Here is a 24,631-nt window from a genome sequence, read left to right as displayed (position 1 = left end):
AGAGTTTATTCTGATTATTTTTATTTATTTATTTTTTAATATTAATTGTTTGTGGCAACACATTTTTTATATAATAATCAATCTAACCAATGTTTTTTTCCACCTTAAATCAGGAGTTCCATAATTCCACAAAGGCGGTCCTTACCCTAAATATACCCTAAAATAGTTAACACAATCTTTGATCACACAATTATTCCTGACATTATCCACTCTACCACAGCCGCTGCATCGTTTACGTTATCCTTGTTTGAGCTTAGCAACAGTAACAGCAGCATGACGCCACGAATATCGAAAATTTTCCTATCTACAATCAGCTACACAATTTCCATTACCAAACGTTACCAGCTGTGGATAAAAATCACGACATCTTCTATTGCTTTTGCGATTTTTGCTTCAGCAAGTATAGAACAACAACAAAACCGCACTGCCATTGTCAACTGCTTATCTGCACAAGCCATTACATTACGATCTGCAGTGTTGTTCGGCCAAACCGCTTGCATGTAGTTCTCTTCAGCGTGTGTGTGTGTGTTGTTTGAGCGTGAATGTGAGTGTGTTTGTGCTTGAGCATGCTGTTTTGTGTGTGCGTGTGTCTTAAATATCTTACAAGGTCCACATTTAGTTATTCCAAGTTTGCTAGTTGAATTTGGCAGTTGTTATTTTCGTTGTTCTTGTTGTTTTGATTTTGCTTCTATTCATTTCATTTGATGGCCTAACTTACGAAATGTAGACATCAACACCCAAACTCTCACACTCACATATTTTATCATTCATTTTTTCACCCTCTCCCGTCTTCACTGCCACTCTTGCGTGGCCGCTAGCATCTAACTTTGTATTACTCGCCTGGTTGCTATGCCTCCCTAATACAAGCTGACCCATTCTGATATATATTTGTATGAATGTATTTTTTTGTATGTGTGTGTGTGTGAATATATTTGTATGCATGTATGTGTTTGTTTATGCGTTGGTCGCTCTGTGAATTTACGTCTATGCGCCTTTTCAACGACTAACACATTTATGCTGCTGACATGTACACGTTATGTGGTTATTTCTATTGCTGCTGTTACCAGGACCTCCTGTTGTTTCGATTTTGTGAAAATATCCTTCATACACATTCTTATCAGTTGCTATTTGGTTGTTGACTTTTGTGGATTGTTGTTGCTTTTGTTTGGCACTCTTTTTTTTTTTGCCTATCACTGCTGTTTTATAGATGTTGTTGTTGTTGTTGCTGTCGCTATATTTGCTGTTATATTTTCATTGTTAGGGGTACCATTTGCCGTTGTTGTTGTTATTATTTTGTTTTTTTATTGTTTTAGTTTGGATTGTTGTTGTTTCAGTTTTAATTGTAGTTGTTATTTAACTTTTTACTATTCTTATTGTTGTTGTTGTTGTCTTTCGTCATTTATTGTTTCTGTTGTACTGTTGCTGCCAGTTGATTTGTTGTTGTTGCACCCTGCCGTCGTGCGCCTGAATGGTTTGCACTTGTGGTTTTCCGCATGCAACCATACGAAATTTCTAGTGCCGATCAACCATGACAAGCAACCGCACACAACAATAACAACAATAATGTTAGAGCAATTGAGCTATCAGAAGTTTTCAAGTAGGCGTGTGCTGGCAAGTTAATACATACATATGTATATGTATAAGCATATGTTAGACTACTTCGCAACTTTGTTATAGTTTGTAAAAGAACTCTATACTTGAGCGCTTACTTGCTGTTCATCAATACTTATATATGTATCTTGTATGCAGTTGAAGTAGATTGAGCACATTATTTCTTATCACATTTTTTATTCTCGCGAATTTTCAAAGTTCTTACTTCGATAAACACTCGAAATAAAACGAATTCTTGGCATTTTCTATAAATATTTATAAATAAAATTCTAACTTGTTATCGTTTTAACTGCCTGAGGCCCTTACCAACTAGTAAATAAAAAAAAATCCGTTCAATGCTTGTATTCATCTTATAGCTGTTATGTATCCTGGTACTCCTAACCTATGTAAATATGGTATTCTGTTAGTATTAATTGCGAAGTAGTGTAGTAATTGTACTTTACCTCATTGGAGCAAATCGTAAGTGCCTACTGATCCATCATCTATATTGTGATCTTTCCAATAGTAACTAAATTTATCATCTTTCAAATCTTCTTTGTAAAGAGGCATAGACACCGCTTCTGCGATTATAGCCGAGTTACCAACAGCGCGCCAGGCGAGCGCAACTGGCGCTAATTGGAAATGCCAAGCTAAGTCAGGTCCTTCTCCAACTGGTCCTTCCAACGGAGTGGAGGTCTGCCTCTTCCTCTGTTTCCCCCGGCGGGTATTGCGTGAGAATACTTTCAGAGCTGGAGTGTTTTGGTTTATGTCATGGCTAATGTAAATATTTTTGGGTCTTTGGTTTGAAAATTGGCTTAAACAAACACTTTTTTTTGCCGTTGTCAAGTCTTTAAATATAATTCTATTCTCCAAATCTAGCCTCCAAAAATTACTGTGGATGTTTTGGTATATGTCATGGCTAATGTAAATATTTTTGGGTCTTTAGTGTGAAACTTCGCTACGAAAAAAATTACATGGCTAATGTAAATATTTTTGATCTTTGGTTTGAAAGAAGTCTTTAAATATAAATTTGTTAAGAAAACCTCGAGTGGGTAATTTTCGTGCAGACCTGTTCTCTTACTAATAATTTCCGGTTACATGCCAGACGTGCCACACATAGAGGGCGGGTTCAACAGTGTTGCAAAAAAAAAATTTTTTATCCTTTATTCTCCTCGCCACCATCTTACATGCTACCCGTCCGTCTTTGCGGTACTTCTGTCGACACTAGGGACATCATTGTCAACTACTTTTTATTATTTTTATGTATGAGTGCTGTCAAGCGATTTGGTGCTTGCTGGATAATTTCAAATTTATGCAAATATATTCTCCAAGGGTAGGAATATAAAAATCTGCATAATGTCATGTACATTTTTCTCGCTAGAAATGAAATAGAAAATTTATATACAAACAATTTCTACAATATAACTTTTAGAGAGTAGTAGAAGTAGTAATTTCGAGCAATAATTATTTATACAACACGTTTTTACACTTACAGATTTCACAGCGCGTCTACGAAGGACGAAATACTTGTTTGCGTTGAAGTGTTTGAATTTGAGAACTAACGCTAAACACTGACCTCTCCACGTTGAGGCGTGACATGGCGTGGACGAAGCTTACAATATTAACATAAACCACACGACGAGCAAGACGGAAGTCGAGCGCATAAACGAAATTACCAGCGGCAAGGATATGAGTAGCCCACACAAACACACGTACGTATGAGGTGTAATAAATTCGACTGGAGACGACGGCAATATGTAAAGGCGAAATGGAAATGCCGCGAAACATAGCCATTTCATTGCGTTCAAGAGAAATTGAATGAAAATTATGAAAAAAGAGAATATCAAGCTGAAAGGCAGACAAATCAAGGAAGTGTGCGCGTGTGTGTGTGATTTTGAAACTTAAATGTGGCTATAAAATTTGCATTTACATGCTATATGCCACAGCTGTGAGTTGGCATTGTCATTCAAGCGCACAATTGTAAGGCAAGCGCACAAAGGATACACAAGGATAATTGCATAAATGCGCGGCTAAGTACACGAAGTGCAGGTAGCGCGTGCCTATGTACGGAAATTTGAGCGCGTTACAGATGTGTGAGTGTGCCAAAGGCAAAGTAAGTGTTAAAAGCTTAGCGAAAATTTAGTGAGACGGCAAATAATCGGTGCGAAAAGGCGAGTGAAAAAGAAAACAAATAGAAGTGAACCAAAAAAAAAACGCAAAAGTGATAGTTAGTAAAGCGAACTTGAAACTATTAATTAAAAAAATATAAATTTATAGTTACGTCGCCGGTAAACCGTTAGTTTCACTTACCTCGTGCTCGCAGCTACCATTACGGCAACGCGTGCGCGCGCGCTCTAACACATTGAACAATCACGCACAACAGCGCTGTTTAGCTCTACCGCACTAATTTACGCACCAACATACCAACAGCTCAAGCTCACTCATCCATATACACACACATTTAATTGCGCGAACGATCTTGTGGCTTTTTGGCTTATAAATGTACAAGGACAGCAGCTGCCGCAGCAGTCCGCAGCCAACACCGCCAAAAGCAACGCCAGCAGAAACAGCAATAAACACAACAACGACAATAGCGCCAGCACCAGCAACCGATAAAAATACGGTTGTAGCAACAACAAGCACCGCAACAACAACAGCAGCAAGCGCCGTGTACACAGCGAGCGCGCAGCCAAGTGACGCTGAGCGTAACGCGTTACTTAAAGGTCATGCGTCCAAATCAGTCGACGACCAAACAGCAGCAGCGGTAAGTGAGCGCACGACGTGCGGTGAAGCCACCAGCATAAACACAGCATCAGCTGCAGCCAGCACGACACACAACAGTCTAAGCAGTAACAGCAACACGCCCATCACACTTAGCCTCGCGGCCGAACATTTGGAGGCGGAGTATTATCAGCTCAGCTGCGCCTCAGATTGTTCGGTTTCGTCAACATCCTCCTCGGGCGCGAATACATCATGCAGCGGCAGTGACGACAGCGACGAAAACAGTGAAGTGTATACATTTCGTGCGCGTCCGGCATTTCCCGCGCACCTCTTATATAACGCGGCGAAACGACGCGCCAACTTGCGACGCGAGCACGCGCCCGGTGAGTGTCATAGTGCGCCGGGGCTTGACGCCGATAGTCGACGCGGCAGCGCTGTAAGCGGACTGAGCAACGCTACTGGTGTTAGCGGCGGCAGTAGCAGTCGACGGCACAAACACAAACATCGCAGCAGCATTAGCGCTGATGTACGCGTGCTACGTAAAATCGGTTATATTGCGTCGCGCGTGCGATTTTTGTCTAAAATCTATGGTGATTTCAAATTGATAAATCCATACAGTCCGGCAAAACAGCGCAAACAACTACAAGATATATTGCTGCGTCACTCTATACCTGATACGGATCGTAAAGGCGCTGCGGCAGCATCAGGTTATCGCACAAAGCACGCAACGACGGCGTACCAAAGCGCGGGAGCGGCAATAGCGGCCGCAGCGCACACAACGCATACAGTGCCAGCAACTGTTTTGCCCAGCCAACGGAGTACGACGCCTGAAAGCGCGCGCGGAAGTGCACAAGCAGACGTCGGCGCGTGCGTGCCGGAAACGCAAGCGCCGCGTGCAGAAGACGAAACTGCGCACAGCTCTCTGGAAGACGACGACGAGGAGGAGACATCTGCCACATTTACTGCGGGTACGGTGCGCCGTAAGTCATCTGTGCTGGTAACAGGCGGCGACGAAAGCCTCACGGCGCCAAACTCTCTTGCTGTGCTTGAGGAGCTCTTGGTGCAATTCTATGAGCAGCGACAGCATCGCATTACTGTAATACGCCGGCGACAGCAGAGTCGACACGGCAGCCGGCGTGGTAACGGCAAAATTGCAGCCAACTGCAAGCAACAGTCCGCGCCGCAGCCACAACAATTAGTCATTATGAGCGGCGGCAGCGCTGTGGGGACGGACAGCAACGTCGGACAACAGCTACTGCGCGCCGATGCCGTCGATATCGAGCAGCAAACGAATTTACGCAATGCCAATAACTTATATAATAGTAGCGAAATCGATGCCGATAATAGCGGCGTAACAACAGCAAGTGCGTCCGCGACACAGCAACAGAGCAGCGTCACCGCTGGCGTGTCGGTGAACATCGCTGCCACTGCATCTAGTCAAGCCAAACAAAAGTCACCGCAAACGCATCAGCAGCAGCGTAGCTATAGCAATGCTTTCCTACAGCCATTCAGCATTGGTGGCGGCTGTATGGATCGACGGCGGCGCGCTAGCGATTGCTCAACGCATCCCAGTAGTCAGCAATTATTGCAACAGCAGTTGTTGAGCAATCAATTGCAAGTCACGCTAAAGAACAACAACTACACTATTGGTGGTGGTAAATTTCCTTATCATCGCGGCAGTTGCGGCGGTGCTGGTGAACACTTGTTGGCCGCCAATTCCATAGCCAATCGTTCGACTATAATATTGAGCAAGTCATGCAGCAATGTGGAAGGTGCACCGACGGCGCATGCTGGCGGTGTTGGTGGCGGCGGAAATGCTGATGTTATGCGCAAATTAAGTTTAGGCGGTCAAGTGGATGCTGCAAATAATGGCAATCTGGTGTCGCCTGCTGCGTTGACACCTTCACCGACCGCAAAGCAGCCGCAAGTGGCTGCAACTCACCCTACATTACCACAAGCACAATCACAACAGCAACAACAACCCACCGCTGGCGGCCCGGGCAGCAATGGCAACAATGAATACAACATTGTGCAGCTAAACAATACAATCATACAGTGTCATTTCAACGACGAGGATTTTCGCGCGCTGGTCAAAGATCTGAAACGTAAAGTGGAGTACACCGAGCGCATGAATTGGCTATGTGAGTACCAAATAAATATTTTTTAGTATTGGCAAAATTATTTTCACTCATAAAAACTCTTCACAGTAAGGCCGTAAACGATATTTTCAATTTTCATTACAACATCTTTACTATTTACTTTTTCATTCGTTCCTCAAACCGCTATATGATTTTTTTAATTTTTATACCCTAACTGAAAAAAGGATATATGCGAGGTTTTTGCTATACGCCACTAATTTGGCTGAAATTCGCTGGTAGCATTGCTGTAAGCAGTCTACGTTCGTATAACGATTTTTCACTTGATAGGTTGGGGCATGCGGTGATTACAAGCATTTACGTAAAACAAACTGTACATAATACCTAGTTAAACAAATATACAAAATGTGGAAATGTTCATATTTTTCTTAATTTTAATGCTTTTTCGAATCTGCCATCTCAATTGTGAAAAAGTATATACACTGATTTTAAATAAAAGCGCTCAAAGCAAAGTCAAAGTCTGTTGGCGTTCATGTAATATGTTTCAGCTTAAAGCAATTCTACATGTATACAGTACGCATGGATATTTATCATTTTATGCTTTTTTCCGTTGCGCCTGAGAAAAAGGATATTCGTAACGTGCCTGCTATAAGTGTGCACTGCAAGTGCGCTTTATATACGGCTTAGCTGCTAGCAATGTACATTCGTATAATGAGTTTCAACTCAATATATTGCAGCACATAAAAACTACACAAATTTGCATAAAAACGTAAAATGTCATGGCTTAACGCGAAAACTGTCATTGGGTAAACACATATAAATGTACATACAATAGACTCATAACTATGAGTTAATAGCATATAAAGCACCTGTGAAGTTTAATAGCTTCATGCCTGCAGCATTCATGCTCGCCACATTCTACGTACCGCATCATATTGTTGCAAATTGGTGTGCGGGCGTAGCGTTGCTGTGGTCAAGTTTATCGCCATCGTTTCAGCTGAAAAACGTGCATGTTGCCCAAGTTGTGGGAACATCCTTTATTTTTTTTTTTTTTTAATATATTTTTTGTGACCAATCAACGTGAAAGTAATTTTCAATGATGTGTGCGTGAATAATAGTTCTATTTAGCAGATTATGTGTTATTTAATGTGTAGCAAACGAAACAAAAATTGTACAACACATAATTTTGTACACATTTTTTTTAAATTTTTTGTTTTATAGAATTCGTGACTAACTCAACTAATTTTGTTGTAATTTAAAACTATTTTTTCTCTAATTCTCAACAAAGTCGCTTTTATTTTTAAACATTTTTGTATTAACTAAAAAAGGACATTAAGGTAGCCACCTAAAATATCAACCAATCTCTGTAAGATTTTATGAGAGCAGTGCACTTTGTATTTGACGTTCGTATAATGAGAAAGTTCCTGTAGACTACATGTGTAAAATGTCTACTTAATCATCTTGCGTACTTGTAATCTTCTTGAATTTTCTCCGGCTATTTCACATGCATTTAGCAGCAGAAGTAGGTCAAGCGCATCGCTATTGTCTGCTTAAGTGAGAATATAAAATGTTCCTCTCATTGTAAATTACTGCAATCGGAGACATTATCCTTCGTTGCTATATCCACAATTGTCCACTTAAGTATAATATTTGTAATTTCCCTCACAGCTGTTCAAAACTACTAAATGCTAGCTATTTTCTCCACGCTTTCATACTTTTTGCTTGCCCTTTTAATGACTTTCAATTTTTTACAGTTGCCGTAGCATTCACATTTTACTCGATTGCAGTGATTTCTTTCTTCCATGCTTACTGCTACGTTAATTTGACTTCAACATTTTTCTCGCATTACTTGTTCACAATTTAATTTCGTTACTTTTTCCCCAAGCACGCCCACTTCCTTCCTAAAAGTGCAATAGCTGCATTCTTTATCTAAAAGAAAAATCTACAAAAGTTTTTCGTCGCTGCTGTTTTCACAACAACTACTCTGTACTCCCGCTAAAAGCATCCATTGGCTTTGTTTCAAATCCTTTTCGCTTTCATTGTCCTTTGTTGTTACATAGTTGAAATATTCACGACATCCGTTATGTGTCACAAAGCGTTTTTTTCTTGCTCCTTTTCCGCTGTGTTTAACTCTGATCTTTAATTTTAGTAGTATATACATATCTACGTATTTGCCATATTTGGTTTCTATCTATTACTTCACTTTAGCATATATGTATACCGCTTTCTGCTCATTCTGCTTTGTAGTTAAACTGTCAAATGCATTATGTAATTAAATTACGAAAGTCAAGCGTAAACGAGGAATGTGTGAAATTCGCCTTTGGTTGACGGTAAATAGTTCTAAGGAATTCGAAAAAAGTTTATAACGTCCGAATGGCTTAGGCTTTCAAGCTCATACTTGGTAAATGAACGTGGCATTTAATGTGTAATGTTCGTAAAAAGTTTGAAATAACTGGCTTTAATTTTATCGACAGACCGTGAATGTCCTTTTCCTGTGGATCATAATTTTTGCGCTAATTTTGCTATAAAAATTTAAATTTGTAAATAAAATAAATAATTTAAGCAGGCAATACTGTTTGACATTCAATACTTTTAAGTAAATGAGTTTTCCAACTTATGCTTGGTAAATGAACGTGACATTTAATGTATAATGTTCGTACAAAGTTTGAAATAACTGGCTTTAATATTTCTGTCACACCACGCATGTCCTTTTCTTGTGGATCACAATTTTTATATTCATAAAGCTCAATTAATTAAAATTTGTGGATAATATATCAGATTTAGAAAGGAAATCGATAAAAAAAAATGTGGTTTAATTATATTTTTAAAAATGAAGGTAACTATCGTTCTACTAATTATATGTTTTATAATATGCAAATTGCATGATTTCTTAGTAAATCACTCGAATGTCCTTTTTTTTACAAGTTTACAATTTAATGCTTTAAATATCAAAATGAAATAAAAATCATTAAAACTATATAAAATGTAAAAAGAAGGCTTTTATCAAGCATAAATATCACAACTTTTGACTGATTATCACTATCGCATTCTACTTTACTAAAGGAATGTAGCTATTAATGCATTAATCGTGTGCCAATTTTCATATAAATCACTTGCCCTTTAACAGCTCCACACGAATGTTCTTTTTTTTTAAAGTGAAATGAACATACTTAGAGCAACGCAAAAATCATCCATTATATTGTTCATTACTTCAACTTGTCGATATATGTTTTCTTCCATGCTTTAACACAAATATTATTAATGAGTGCTGAAACTATATACATATACATATTTGTATGTATAAGAGCACAATAATTGATGCGTGTTTATGTAAGCACATAATATAAGTACATTAGCACCATCGTATGCCAACAAGCAGCTGGCAAAAATACAAACGCTTTGTATTATAATAACAAAGTTGTGCACATATCCTTGCTTTCAGTTTACTCTTGATTTCTACGTTTGCTTGCTGTTCCTTTCGTTTGCCTTTGTGCGCCTTGTTTTATTACACCCCATACAAAATATGCTAACATAATGGAACAAAGCGAATCACAGCACGGTGCAACAAAAACAGGAAAAAAAATGTAAAAAACGCTTACTTTTAGCAACACTCGTTGGCAAATGAAGCCGTTGTAGTTCAATTGAGTGATGGCAGTAAATGAATTCACTTGTAAGGAATATATGAAAAAAGCTTGTTAGGAAAATATATTATATGTATATATAAATACAGTTGAGCTTCCATAACTTGAACTGTTGAATTGGCAATAGTAATGAAATTTCCTACAAATTTTCTTCCCTAACGAAGTCTCTCAAACTCGAAGCTTCTTTGTGGATTATGGTAATTGGAGCTAGAGAAGTTCAACTGTATATACGTACAAATGTTACAAATATATGTATATGTAAATATTTAAGTGTGCAAAATTGTTCCGAACAGCTGTAGTTGCCGTGGCATATCAGCAGGTGCTCTCTCTTCGATGAAGCTTCATTAATATGAAAAGTGAAATGTGATCAAATAAATGATGCTTTGAAAATTAAGTTGTTCATACGTACATATGTAGCTGTCATGTATGAAATAATTATTTCCAAACATGTATAAAAATGCTATATCTAATTAAAGTTAATTTTTAGATTAACTGCCTAAGGTATTTATTATATGAATTAACATACAAAATTATACTTTTTCACTAATCAAAAAAAAAAGGACATTCAGGCAGCCGTTGCAAAAAGTAAGCTATGCTCACGAAATTTTCTATACATAAAGTAGTGTGTCATTGACGTTCGTAACCAAAGTTTGATATTTATATTGCAGTGCAGTTTGCAGTCCAGTTTGCAGCACACCAATATGAGAAAACTACAACTTCATAACGTAGTTTCATATTGTCTTTGAAAATGGTTGTTGCCAAGCACCACAAAATATTTCACGTTCATATAGTTGCAGTTCAAAATATTTGTATTCATTGCCAATAAATAATATAAATGTGCGCATTTATGTTGGCAAAATCGTTAATTACCGTTATTACACATATATCTAACTTTATTAATGAAAATGCAGCTTATTTCTTGTTTTCTAAAAAAAAAGGACATTCGTAGACTCATTGTTTTAGGTCGCAAATTTCAAGGAAGTTTTGCAGGTGTTGAGTGAATACAAGCTTACATTCATATTGGGAGAGATATTACATAAATCATAAGTTTAAGGTCCAAAATTTGTGTATATAAAATGTACATATATTAGTTTCACTAATTACACTTGATTTAAATTAATATGGCCCACATTTAATTAGATTTTCTTCACTTCCAAAAAAAGGACATTCGAGCAGCTGCTTCAAGTTGTAAGCTATACACACGAAAATTTGTATGCATAAAGAAGCGTGTCTTTGATGTTCGTAACCAAAGTTTGATAACTATACTGAGTATACTTTGTAGCACTTCAATATTTGTTAGCTAAAATTAGAAGCATTGCTTACTGCAATATACGAGTTGGTTAATCATGCAAATCAGTTCAAATTAATTGCGATTAAACCAACAATACAAACAAAATTTCATCTCCAAAGCACTGCCACTTGACGGCTGCGGTTGATGTAGATATGTCATATACATATGCATGCACTTGGTTACCTTGCTATATACATATATATACATATATACATACATATGTTTATATTTATATAGCATTTTCAATTAAGTGCTCGGCTTACCTTGTCTTCTGCATACTTGCTTTTATCTATGACACACTACCTTGTCGCATACGAACACTATTGACCTTAAGCTTTTGATCAATTTTTGACAGTCAGCTTTACTTTGCGCTCACATCCAGCTGTGAGGCAAATATCTACAGCACTTGTCATTAAATGAATTGCTTTCGTGTGCAGACATATCATGGTTATTTATGAGACAGCAAGCACATATACATTTGAAGTCACCCTTAAAATTTATATATGCTGTGTGGCCTCAAATGTGTTTGCTTATGTATTAGTACATGCAAATTTAGTACTGCTTTACATGCACCTTGCCGGAACATCATATATTGCTTACATTTACATTTATTTCTTGGTTGTATGTTTATTTATTTATACCTGGATGTGTTTTATCAGCGTTAATGCTGTAAATAGCACTGTAAGCCAGCAAGCATGTAGCCTCACCTGTCCACTTGGCTGCAGTTATAGCTTGCTACTTTGTATTTTTCCATTCTTATCATTCCCATTTTTCTAATTTATTTTCTTATTATTGACATTTTATTTTGTGCTATTTTATTTTATTTTTTTTTTTATTATTTTTAATTTTTTTTATTATTATTATTTAAAACTTTTTTTTTTTTGCATACACACGCATATATCCTTGCTGCCAGCTTTTGTTTGTTGGCATTCGCAAATAATTTTTTTTCCTGCTGAACTGACGTACTGACTTTATCCCTTTACCCTCTATTCAATTGTGTGTCGTTGTAATATGATTTTTCACATCCACTTTTGCGTTTTCATTTCATACCATTCTACTGTGCTTTTATTTAACGTTCTGACAGAAACAGGTCAAACCACAAGCCTGTCTACTTATAGCGCTGGCTTTATTGCTGTTGCTATTATATTTTCCATTTGTAACATTCTTCTACAATAATTTTTTTTTGCGTTCGTCCCTTTTCATTTCGTATCGTTTCGTTTTGTTGCCAGCTATATTATCATTCGACTGCATCGCAACCGTCCTGCTACATATCCTTTTTTAATATAATATGACTTTATTTATTTTTATCCGTTTCTCTATGCATATTTATTTATTTTTATTACTGCTTGCGGCTGCATGTCATACTCACTTAGCTACCTCCGTTGTCCACCCGACTGCTGTCAGATTGTGTTATTCGCAATACCCACTCACTTAATCCTTTCTACACCACTCGCTCATACTATATGCGTACAACGAACAGCAATGCAGACTACCCCAATGACTTCGTTGAGGGTCTTTTTATATTATAGAAAAAAAAAAATTAAGTGACCTCTGGTAATATTGTCTCAACGCTCTCTATCTACTTGAGAAAATCGCTCTTCAATTGAACTTCATCCATCTAGAATATCTAGTAGTCTTATCAAATCTATGAGTACACTTTCAATTATGATATTCGAAAGTTTTACTGGAAATTTATCACGAACATTAGTTTTAAAATCTCCTAAAGCAGTTCTCAGAACCTTAGATAATACTCGTAATACTTGAAGCTAATCAAAGTCAAAGCCCAGTCTCTAGAACTAGTTTTTCTTATATAAATTTAATGGATTTATACTCGTACTGATTTGATAATTTTATCTTAGATGTTCTCTCCACATGAGAAAATCTCTCGTCAAATGAACGACAGCCATCTTAGTATCTAGTACTCTTATCAGATCTATGAGTCCACTTTTAATTATGATATTCGAAAGTTTACCACGAACATCAGCTGCAAAATCTCCTTCGACATTCCTCAGATTCTTAGGCAATAGGATCGAACCCCAATATTTGAAAAACACAACTCCTTAGACAAATCTTTTTGAGCAACGAATGAGTTAGAAAAACTCAGCGACATCAGTTAATAACAAATGAGTCTGATTGATCCACATACGATTCCTGGCGTTCTCCAAGCATCGAACATGTCTCAGTTTGGGAAATGGAGAGTTATCATAAATGATGATATACTTGTGATCAGATTCTGAAGGTACAAAAATCTCGTGTGTAAAGCTTCCGTTTTATCTATAAATTTTCAAATTTAAACTCGAACCATGATCAAAACATTTTGCAGTAGATTTTCAGTCTTTGACGAATGGTCACAGTGTCTCTTCTCAGCTGTTTATTTGGTATTTTCTAACGCTGACTAAACTTTGTCGAGCCATAGCTCTGAAGGGTGAACTTTAAAAGCTAACTGAAGCGAAGTTGAGAGCTATCAGCCGCTAGTAAGATGAATCTTTCTGTTTGGTATCAGTGTTTGTAAGATGGACACAGCAACTTTTGTCAGCTGTACGTGTACACTTCATTCGCATTTTCTGGGTTTTTTAAATGCTGACTAAACTTAGTTACGTCATGGCTGTGAAGAAAGCATTTAAAGACGTTTGGGGCTGAAATGACAACGGTAAAAATTCTTTACCGCTAAGTCTGATAATGAGGCCAACGGGTTCTCTGTTTAGTTGTTTTTACTTATACGAGTATATTTTGAGGAGCATTTGAAAAGCCAATACTCTCTTTTTGGATTTGCTTTTTATAATATGACTAAGAAAAGTTTTTGGTGCAGTCATTTGGAGTTAAGATCAAATCAAATGGCTAACTCTGTGATCATATTAGCTCTACTATATATTTCAAAAAACGGTAAGCGAAACCGCCATGTGTATATTTCTTACAATAGCTCTCTACAAGTTGCGCAAAAATTCAGCTTCAGAGGCGATTTCTGGTCCAGATCCCTAAAGCATATAGCAATGGTTTTAGTTACTCAAAATTGTATGCAGATTAGTTTACCAATATATAATATTGAGATCTCACACTCTCTCGTTTATGGGTTGTCTAATAAAATTCAGAATTTCTTTTTAGATTTAAATTATTGTAGATTCAGTGCAGTATGATTCTTCTTGATAAATTTTATAGTATTATATAAAAAAGTTTCGAATTGAGAGGCTTGAACTTTGACTAATAGTTATTTTTCGAGACCTTGTATTCTTCTCTATTCTGAGAGAACGAGTACGTTCTTTTGTCTCTCTGTTTCTTACACTTTGTTCAAGCAATATCTTATCTCTCTCTCGCGTTTATTTTTTATAAATAGTCGTTCTCTTTCTTTCTCTTTTCGCCATTTTCACTCCTTGTCTTCTTTCCTCTATCGCTCTTAGTTCGTTTCTGAATTTTTCATAAATCCACGAAAATTGTGTGTTGGGTAACTTGACATTTTCTGTGAGAGTTTATATTAATGGCAATCAATTTTCTTTTGTGTGCATATTTCGAATTAAATTTGTTTGACTGATTTGACATTTTGTATGCCATTACTCTCCGTTATTATATGTATATGAAAATGTTGTAGCATTTATATGCAAATGCTTCGTTAATTTAAGTCTGAATTGCTTTTGTAAAAGTTGTAATAGGATTATAACTTTCCGAAGCTAATGATAGTATTATGATTTAGCGCCAAATTGTGTTAAACTCTCATTACCAATGCACTGACTTGGAGTGAATATTGCCAGCTGTGGCTAGCAGGTCGATACCTCACGGTGTTTCCTAACTAATTACTCCTTACAATGTCACTGGCACTGAGCAAAGCTGTTGATTTTAAAGGATTAACGATTTGTGAAGTACTTGCTGGAATATCCTTTAATATTTAAATTATATATTTGAAGCAAAAACTCGTAAATTTCTGTTGTGTTAGCAAAGCAAACATAATTTTTCATTATTTCGCAAAAAAGGATATTAGCAGCTTAATAGCAATATTGCTTCGAGCTAGCTGAAATTTTTTTATGCGTTTACACATAAGCTTTCTACGACCTTATACCGAGTTTGAAATTGATTGCTACTAAAAAACTGCGTTTAATTAAAAAATCTAGTTTGCTTATATGCAGCACCAAGCTAGCTTGGTGTACTAAACATAAAAAGCAGGAAATCATAAAAAATCTGACTTGCGAAAAAACCACAGCAATGATTCTACTACGCTGTAAATTTACGTGTACGCAGTTAGAGTTTTACTGCCTTCATTATGCCAGCGCAGTTGTAGTGAAATAAACCTTTTTTTTACTTGCTGCAACTGCAGCAAATTTAACTTTTTACATTGTTATAGCAGAAAAGTTCTGTTTCCTGCGTAAACAACAGCATTTTATGTTGATTTTAGCAAAGTTTGTACGCATTTGAAAAAAGGATATAGCAACACAATGCAGAGCATAGGTAGCCGCGCCATGAAAGCTGGTTTGCGCTTAGAGATCGCTGAGTTGCACTCGTAGGCTTCATTTCGATAAAATACAATGGGTGGTTTGTGTATTTTTGTATTGTTCGGAAAAAAATAAAAAAAGGATACTTGGACAGGAGTCGAAATATTTCGCAGAATAAAATAAAATTGTGTTATCTAGATAGTCGGTATTTGTCTACGTTCATACAACAAATTTGAGTGAACAATTTCATAGGCATTGCAGAGTTTTTAAAAAATTATTTACGCAAAATCTTGCCAGCAACGAAAAAAAAAATGTTTCAGAAAGCTCTAACTGTTAACAGTAGTTATGCATGTTACAAAAAAGGACATTCGTGCGCAATACGCAATATTAGAGTGAAATTTTTAAAATTTGGCGTGCTAACGGCTGTAATTAAATCACGTTCATAATAAAAAATTTAACAAACATTTATTCAACTCAACTGCATATTTATGTAGTGTATATGTAACATTTGCAACCCCGTATATGCTCAAAAAAAGATTTATTTTATTTATTTATTTATTTTAATACATACTTACTTTATTTTAATACATACTTTGTGAGCTAAATTCAAACATCAAAAAGCATAGATGTATGTTGTCTCGCAGTTAAAAATAACTAATTTAGCCAAACAGAATATCGCTGCCATAATGATGTATGGCTGTTAATCATAGCAAAACTCATTCATTAGTTAATGATGTTAATCAAAGTTCGCACAAAAAACGACTTGCTATAATTAATCGTAGAAATTCAGCGAATTTGTACAACACACAATACGTCTAAAAAGTTTGTGCAACTGAAAAAAGTGTTGCACAAACTAAACTGGCTTTTCAAAGTGTACGCACTGATGATAATAATAAAAAAAGACATTTGTGTGATAGTTGTAATAATGCTCGGAATGTATTTAAACTAGGCAAGCGTGTAGTTTACTCAACTGCGTTCGTAGAGCAGATGCTTAACGATTTTTGCATATTTTTATTATTTAAAAATATTTCATATACACATACCGCTATAACATACATTTGTTTTAAAATTTAAATTCCATCATTTTACACGGCACACACAGCACACAGTACTTTTAAGCAATATATTGATTTTTTGTTAAAAAAGGACATCTGTGTACAATGCCTAATACAGCTGTCAGCTCATTCAACTTTGGTATACACTGAGCAAATTGTCAATTACATTTATGCGCAAAATTTGTGTGATTTTGGTACGTAATTGCTGAATTTATTAAAAAAAGGACATTCATACTCCAGCTATAATATTGCGCTGATTAAATTGAAACTTGGCATGTAGTGAGCTCAATGTCAATTGTATTCGTATATAAAGTTTCAATGATTTCCAGCTTTTATATAGCCTTATATATAAGTACATATGTACAAAGTTTACATTTGAACTTTTTACATCATATGCTATCTTGTAAAATGGATGTTTAAAACATTTTTCAGCAAATTATGTTTTTTTTATGAAAGAATTATTTTCGTGTACAAACCGTTGTATACCCGAGAGTTCAATCAAACTTGTTATACACCAAGTTAATTGTCAATTAGCTTCATGCGCAAAGTTTGAGTTACTTTGGTACATAATTGTATAATTTATTAAAAAAGGACATTTGTTGCTGCGTTTACACTGAAATTTGGCATGTAGTGAACTCAATGTCAACTGTATTCGTATATAAAGTTTCAATGATTTCCAGCAACTACATACAGACTTATACATATAAGTATGTTTATGTTCAGATAAATTTTTGTCGTTTTCTATTTGAGTACCTAAATAAATGTAGCGAAATGCGATTTTAGCATGAAACATATTTTTTAATACATGTTTTACCATTCCCAGTCATAAATCACGTATGAGATTTAGCTTACATATGTTTGCGTGCATAAACATATGCCAACTGTAAGCTAATATGTATGTAATATTTAGTTAGCCACGTTTCCATGTCGTAAATTTCCATTAAGGATTTGCATTCGCGCACATTGGATATTTTTTTATATATATGTATATATGTGTGTGTGTGTGTGTGTGGCACATAGATAATGCCCTAGAGCGTGAAGTTGCGCAGATACTGATAAGCGTCTCTGTCAAGTACACACAGCACATAACTACATGCATACAAAGGCACGCGCACTCAAGGATACACGGTGTTGGCGTATAATACGCTAAACTTTTTTCCTATAAATCTATGCGCATACTTTGTACGTGGCGGCATATTTGCGTGTGTGTTTGTATGTGCATGCGCGCGCGCTCGTAATAGTTTCATTGTTATGGCGAGTGCAAAATTTTCCTTTTTCATTCACCCACTACAGCGATTTATCCTAAGAGGCACATAAATTATTTAATGTGCAGTTGGTGTATGGAAGTAAAGGAAGTGCAACTTTTACTTACAAAGACGCTATATACACTTGTATATATATAATGCGTGACATATATGTATATGTCACGCTGAAATTACACCACAACATGTGTATGCGCCATAAAGTGGAAAAAAATGAAAGAAATAATGATTTTATACTTGAGAACTGTGCTTATATATTTCGAAAGCAATCTCATAAGACATAAACACACACACCGACGACAGTCACACATACACATACATATGTATAAATGCGCGCGTAGGTTGCTATAAAAAAATAATCAAAGCCCGCTTGCTGTGCGCTCACCTCCGCATTTATAAATTGTTGTGTCTTGCCTTAGTCCCAACGGCAAAGTTTAACATAGTCACATACAAATAGGCGTATCTGCGCTTTGCAGCGACCTTGCAACATTGGCCATTGGTGGTGCATCATTTGCAACCCGTTGATAAGGTCCTTAGTTGTCCGCTTACATGCAGCGCATGCCTACAAAAATAGATATTTATGGCTTGGCATATCCAATTGCTCGCTAAACAAATAGTTTTCCCGTTGGCGTTGCCTGTAATCCCTGACACGTTTTGATGAGATTTTCTTACGCCAGCGCTTTGCTTTCGCTTCCATTTCCAATTCCCTTTGATTATAACTGCGCATTTACTAACTACTACGTGCTAATTTGATGGCTAGCAGCAGCTTTGACCAAAGGTACAAAAAAATGGAAGCTTATTGAACGTGCACTATTAAGAACGCGTTAACGAAGTAGCTAAACTGTGGCGCATATTTACAGATTTTTACGAGCAGATTTCTCGCTTGTAAAAATATTATTAGCGTAGGCGCTATGGAAAGCTTGAAGTAACGCAAATTTGATGAGAGTTTATATTTCTGGAAAGAAAGAACTTGGTTCGTGCAATAGCAAATAAGCTCCTTTTTTCATTTGTTATATCAGTGACTCCTCAAAACAGCGCGGGTTCGTAGGTTCATTTGTCTATTAATGCAATATTTTTTTCGATTTTTAAGTCCCCCCATCCAGCAACATTTGTGTTTGATGTTTAGTTAAGTTTCTCAAATTTAGTTGCGTCTCTAAATATAAGTTGAGTCATTCAAGGAGAACAGTTTGATCTTATCGGTTTGGTTGAGTCTTACAAAGACAAATWAGCATTGCAAGTTCGGCTGAATTTCACTGGAACATGTCGCTCTCCAACAATTGACAATTGAGTCAGTTGGGTATTACTGGATTTACGAAATCTGCAGAGACCACAAAGCTCATTTGGTTCTAATTTCATGAGTTGTTCAAACGTATTTGTTTTTCGATGATTGTCTTCAGACATCGAAGATCGAACTTCAGATTTGAGATCTACCTTTTCTCCGTGTACTGATCGAATACTTTCAAAGCTGTAGTATTCACATCCATCCAGAGAAGATAGGCTAGGCAGCGTTTCCACTGTCTCTAGATTTGTTGAACTTATTAGTTATTCCAAGGGCCCATGCTTCCGCACCATATAGTAGGTGTAGGGACTTGTAGAATTTGGTTTTGGCTAGTCGTGAGAGGACTTTATTTTTCAATTGCCTACCCAGTCCAAAGAGTATGGCTTTTGTGCCTTGAGACTTTTCACTTACCTGCTAATTCCAACGTAGTTCCTGTTGGCAAGAGTGATTTTAATTTGATTTTCAGAGCTGATGTTTTTGTTGTAGTACAAGCTGGTTCCAAGATAGGCGAAAATATCCACGACTTCTAAGTTATGATTGCCAAAAGTGGCGTGTCATTCAAATCGCGAATGATCCTTTCTTTTTTTTTTCAATTACTCAAAAGAGGATCTTATTCACTTTTGGGAAGTAGTTAACTTTAAAGAGGGAAGAAGTTTGCCTTCAAAGTAGGTAACTGTAGAAATCGGCTTGCTACTGCTTCGAATTTTCTCTTCATCTCGTTTCTGAGTTTCTGTACTTCGGTACAGTCTGTCGAATGCAGATAATACACTCAAAACTGTCACTATTTTTTCATGCGATTTGGCCAAGCCATTCAAAGCGCTAAATTTTTGAACTTTTAGTCCACATTTTACTGTGACTACTGTGAAGACTGGTTTAAAGATCTCAGTTAGAATGTTCTTCGAATGTATCTTTTCATTTTCATCTTCAATGCTTCTAAAACGTAAGATACTGTATATTATAAGACAATTTCATGCAACTACTTATTTAGCGGTGATGTTCCGCCAGTTAAACTTTTCGTCCTCGCGGTTATTGATTAAGGCTATTTTAAGATCGCCTAAATGTAGGCAATACATTTTTATTATTAATTTTTGTTAATTTGAATGCTTATGACAAATCGTTGCCTATTTGAAGGATCGTACTAGCTGGGTATAAACATTATAGCAGTTAAATTAAGCGGCAGAAGGACGCATCAATGCCCATTTCAGTAGAAAAATCTTGTTCTCTTGCTTACTCCGTATCTACAAACAGATAATAGCAGCAGAAGCAGAAAAAATTCGCAGGGTCTCCATTAATTACGCGCCATAGACGCTGCTAAGCTTTCTTTTATACGTGCCATTTTGCAACCATATGCTCTGTACCATTGCTGCAGGGAGAGTATCATTTAAATCCTTGCAATTTATATGCTCGCAGCGAAATGGCTGTATTAACACCTAGCCAGCGCGTTTGCCACTTTGTCATTGTAGCAGTTATCCTTGCGCACAGACACACATATCCCTGCACACATGTATACTATATCTTAGCGTATTTTTTTTTAGCACATATTCAACGCCTGAATGCTTGCACTTGTAATAAAATGCGTGCATGCCTTACGACATTCCTTCACATATACACATTGGCATACTCTCACACACATATCCTTGCAATGTGCTATTTAAAATCGCATATGCAACACATTGTGGCAGCTGGCGGCGTTGCTAGCTTACAACTCTGCGCGTACTTAACCATTGAAGCGCACCCTTTATTGCTTGGCACGCCACTCCGTGTCCGCCTTCGCAATCCTCCCCCCATTTTTTGGCCCATTTCATGCGCATGCAAGCAATACAATTTCAATATGCTTACATCATTTTTCAGTTCATTGCCTGCAATTGTGCCATTAAACTAGTGCAGCGTGTTGCCGTTTCAACTAATCGATATTCAAGGCAACACACCGACACATTTACGAAACTCTTTTGTATTCAGATTTATATGTGTGGGTGAGTAAGTGGTTTCGTATGACTACATTTTCACATTTTCGTTCAATACTATTCGCTATACAAATGGAAAAGACGAAAATGCATTTACACACTTTATAGATTTTACTTGCTTATATTAATGTCTTGTTACTTTAAGACTCTTAAGCTACAGCATATTATTTTATGTAGCTGAAGTCAGGGTTGCAATTGGTAGTGTGGCTATTGTGTATATGGGTGAGGTTAGGTGTCGAAAATTTAGGTTTTATTACTTTGCAAAAACTTTTGTATCGTAAAATAGCTTCAGCAACATGTTAGCTACATTTTTGTCGCTAGCAACATGTTGCAACAGGGTGAGGTTAGGTGTCGAAAATTTAGGTTTTATTACTCTGCAAAAACTTTTGTATCGTAAAATAGCTTCAGCAACATGTTAGCTACATTTTTGTCGCTAGCAACATGTTGCCACAGATGCCAATATTTGCTATCATTTAGATAGAAGAAACGTGGATAGATGAAAACGACTACTTAGAATTGCCCCAATGTATAGAAACATCGTCTGTAAAATGTCTAAAAGTACACCAAATCTGACAGTAACATTTTTGTCGCAAGCAGCATGTGTCTGAAGTATTGAATATTTGCTAACCTTTAGTTAAAAGAGACGTAGTATGCAGACTAAAATTTAGATTTTCTTAGATTTGCAACAACATAAGAAAATACTACCAATAAAATGTTTACCAACAAGCGACATCTATTTGCAACATATTGCCGAAGGATTTATATTCTGTTTCTACTAATATGGAACGGGTTGATTAAGTTTTTCCGAAAACGTAAAAAATACGTTCCAATATGTAGCGCAACATGTTGCCATTTAAGTTATTTTACGCTTAGCAAACATGTTGCTGGGCTCTTGTAACTAAAAAAAAGTTGCGAAGAAAGTTAATTTAATTTTTTGTACTTAAAATATAACAACTTGCAAAAACTAATTAGTAAGATAAATCTCGTTTGATTGCGCTGGCGGCTTAGCAACATGTTGAATGAAATGAAAACTGAGAATTTTTTTTATATATTCAGTAAAAACTAATTTAAAATATTAAATTAAGTTTCAATAATAAATAAAAATACTTATTAAATTGTTTAATTAACTTAGCAACATGTTTCGCAGACTTACGCACACCAAATTTGATGTTAAACATACAAGTACACAAGTATATATGTTTAAAAACTACTATAAGATGGAAACAAATTCGTTCACAAAGGGACTAGGAATTATTAAAAATATGTGCATCAAATTGCTTAAATAACTAAGCAACTTGTTGCTAAGAAATACAGAACAACCAGAGATACCAAATAGTATATTGTAATTTAAGGATTGAGTACCTGTGAATTTAGGCCTTAAATAAGTTTGAGTATATGTTAATTTAAACTTTAATTAGTTTTAATAAAATATAAGTTTTGTTTAATTAACAAATCAACATGTTGCTTACACATACAACACACAGTAAGAGTATTGCGAAACACACTCAATGTTTTTTACATATTAAATAGAATCTAAGCTATTTAATGTGTGATAATAATTAAAAAATTTTGAGGTATGTCCATATAATTCACAATTTAATTAACATTGCAACATGTTGCTGGAATATACATGTATTACTTTTCTGTGCACTTTTTGAGCTATTGAGCAAAAATTTTGTACACGACCTTTTATCCCCAAGATGCTGATCGGACTACTATAGCATATAACTGTAATATAAACTGAACGATCAAACTCAAGTCCTTGTATGAACTACTTTTTTTATGTGACTTAATATCTTCACGAAATTCGATGTCCAAGCCATAATTTCTAAACAAACTGTTCAGATCGGACCACTATAGCATATAGCTTCCGTACAAACTGAAGGAATAAAATGCCGTTCGTAATTTATTTTTTGTGAAGGGTATCCAGTAACGTTTTAATACAGCACCACAAAATAGTGAAATGTGGGGACACATTTTTATGCCAAACTGGCTTAGCAACATGTTGCATAAACTCTTTTGCATGTAAAAACTTTCGAACAAAATAACAATCGAATGGCTAAAAGTAAACGAGAATACATTTTAAAAGTGATTACTCAAAGTTCTTTGATACTTTGATACTTAAGCTTAACAATGAGTGCATAAAACGTTTAGGCACTTGGCCGTGTGGGTGTTTTCATATGTTGGCGTGTATGTGCGTATGTGCGCAATGCATGAAAATTTCTACGTGCCTCAACAGCACTTGACTTTACCAGGCGCACGCTTTGTGCGAATAAACTTTGGTAATTTTTCAAAGCAATTCCAAACGGTTTATAACTTTTTCGATGACAAAATGGAGGGTAAGAATTTTGAACCGAAAAAATCAAATAAAAAATTAAAAGTGTATAAAATGTAGCAACATCAATGGCTCCAAAGAGAAACACACAGCAGAACAGCAAGTGTAATAAGTAAATTGCAGATTTGAGAAAAAAATGTTAAATATATAAGACAGCGCCGGTAAAAAGTTGCACAGCAACATTGCCAACTTTTGTGCTGAGTAAATGTCAACAGCAAAGTTTATTGCTTACTATAGTAGTTAGTGCCTACACGCATTGTCTATTTGTCGCTGTGTTTGTCACTGACTGACTGACTTGGGCATTGAGTGATTACACTGCTGCTACTCACCTACATACAAGTATGTTTGCTTGAGCGGGTGAAAGTTGAAACTTTTGCAACAGCCCTCAGTCGACGTGCTGCTCGCCATTAAAACAAAATATTTAAGTTGGCACAAGCAGGCTGCACAACTTTGTCCTACCGACGGTCTGAGTGCCGAACAATAATAAAAACAACTAAAACAATAATAAGTATAACTACAACAATAATAAGAAAATGTAAAAGAAGAAAAAAAGCAACAATTGTGACGCAAAATGCTGCAAGCATTCAATCATTGCTATTGTTGTAAGTGACGGGAAAAGTTCGTAAGTGGATGGTGCAGCTTGCAGTTGTGCAACACATCATTTGTTTTGGTTACGCATACGCACTGGCGTGCCATTGGCAAGTACAAAGTAGCATTGCACTCTTTGTTGCATTGTTTGCATTGTATTATGAAATTTGTTTGGCACTTGCAACCGTCGTCGAACATTGTCTCATCGATCAAATGTGAAATTGTGGCAAATTTTCTATCTTTCAGCTGGTTATATGTGGCTATTTTGGGAAGTAGGGTAGCTTTCTTCAATTTTCAAGCTGCCAATTTTTTTTTTATATGCTATAGAAAACATTTAAGCGAGTAGCTCTGTTTTTAGATTTTAATCTTTTATTAATCTCTATTTTTTTAT

The 24,631-nt window shown here is 36.2% G+C and overlaps 1 protein-coding gene across 1 annotated transcript in view; it reads left to right on the top strand.

The window, feature by feature from the left end:
- Positions 1 to 24,631, top strand: part of LOC108973882 — a 174,436-nt gene that overhangs the window by 60,803 nt on the left and 89,002 nt on the right. The window contains exon 4 of the mRNA XM_018941388.1: positions 3,086 to 6,452. Within this exon, the coding sequence (XP_018796933.1) occupies positions 4,091 to 6,452 (2,362 nt within the window). The 5' untranslated portion in view covers positions 3,086 to 4,090. The remainder of the gene's footprint in view (positions 1 to 3,085; positions 6,453 to 24,631) is intronic.

The sequence above is a fragment of the Bactrocera latifrons genome, unplaced genomic scaffold, assembly GCF_001853355.1.
Source record: "Bactrocera latifrons isolate USDA-ARS-PBARC rearing strain unplaced genomic scaffold, ASM185335v1 scaffold_51, whole genome shotgun sequence".
NCBI classification, from domain to species: domain Eukaryota; kingdom Metazoa; phylum Arthropoda; class Insecta; order Diptera; family Tephritidae; genus Bactrocera; species Bactrocera latifrons.
Note: the sequence above shows the minus strand (reverse complement) of the source record. Positions and strands in the feature narration are given on the sequence as shown.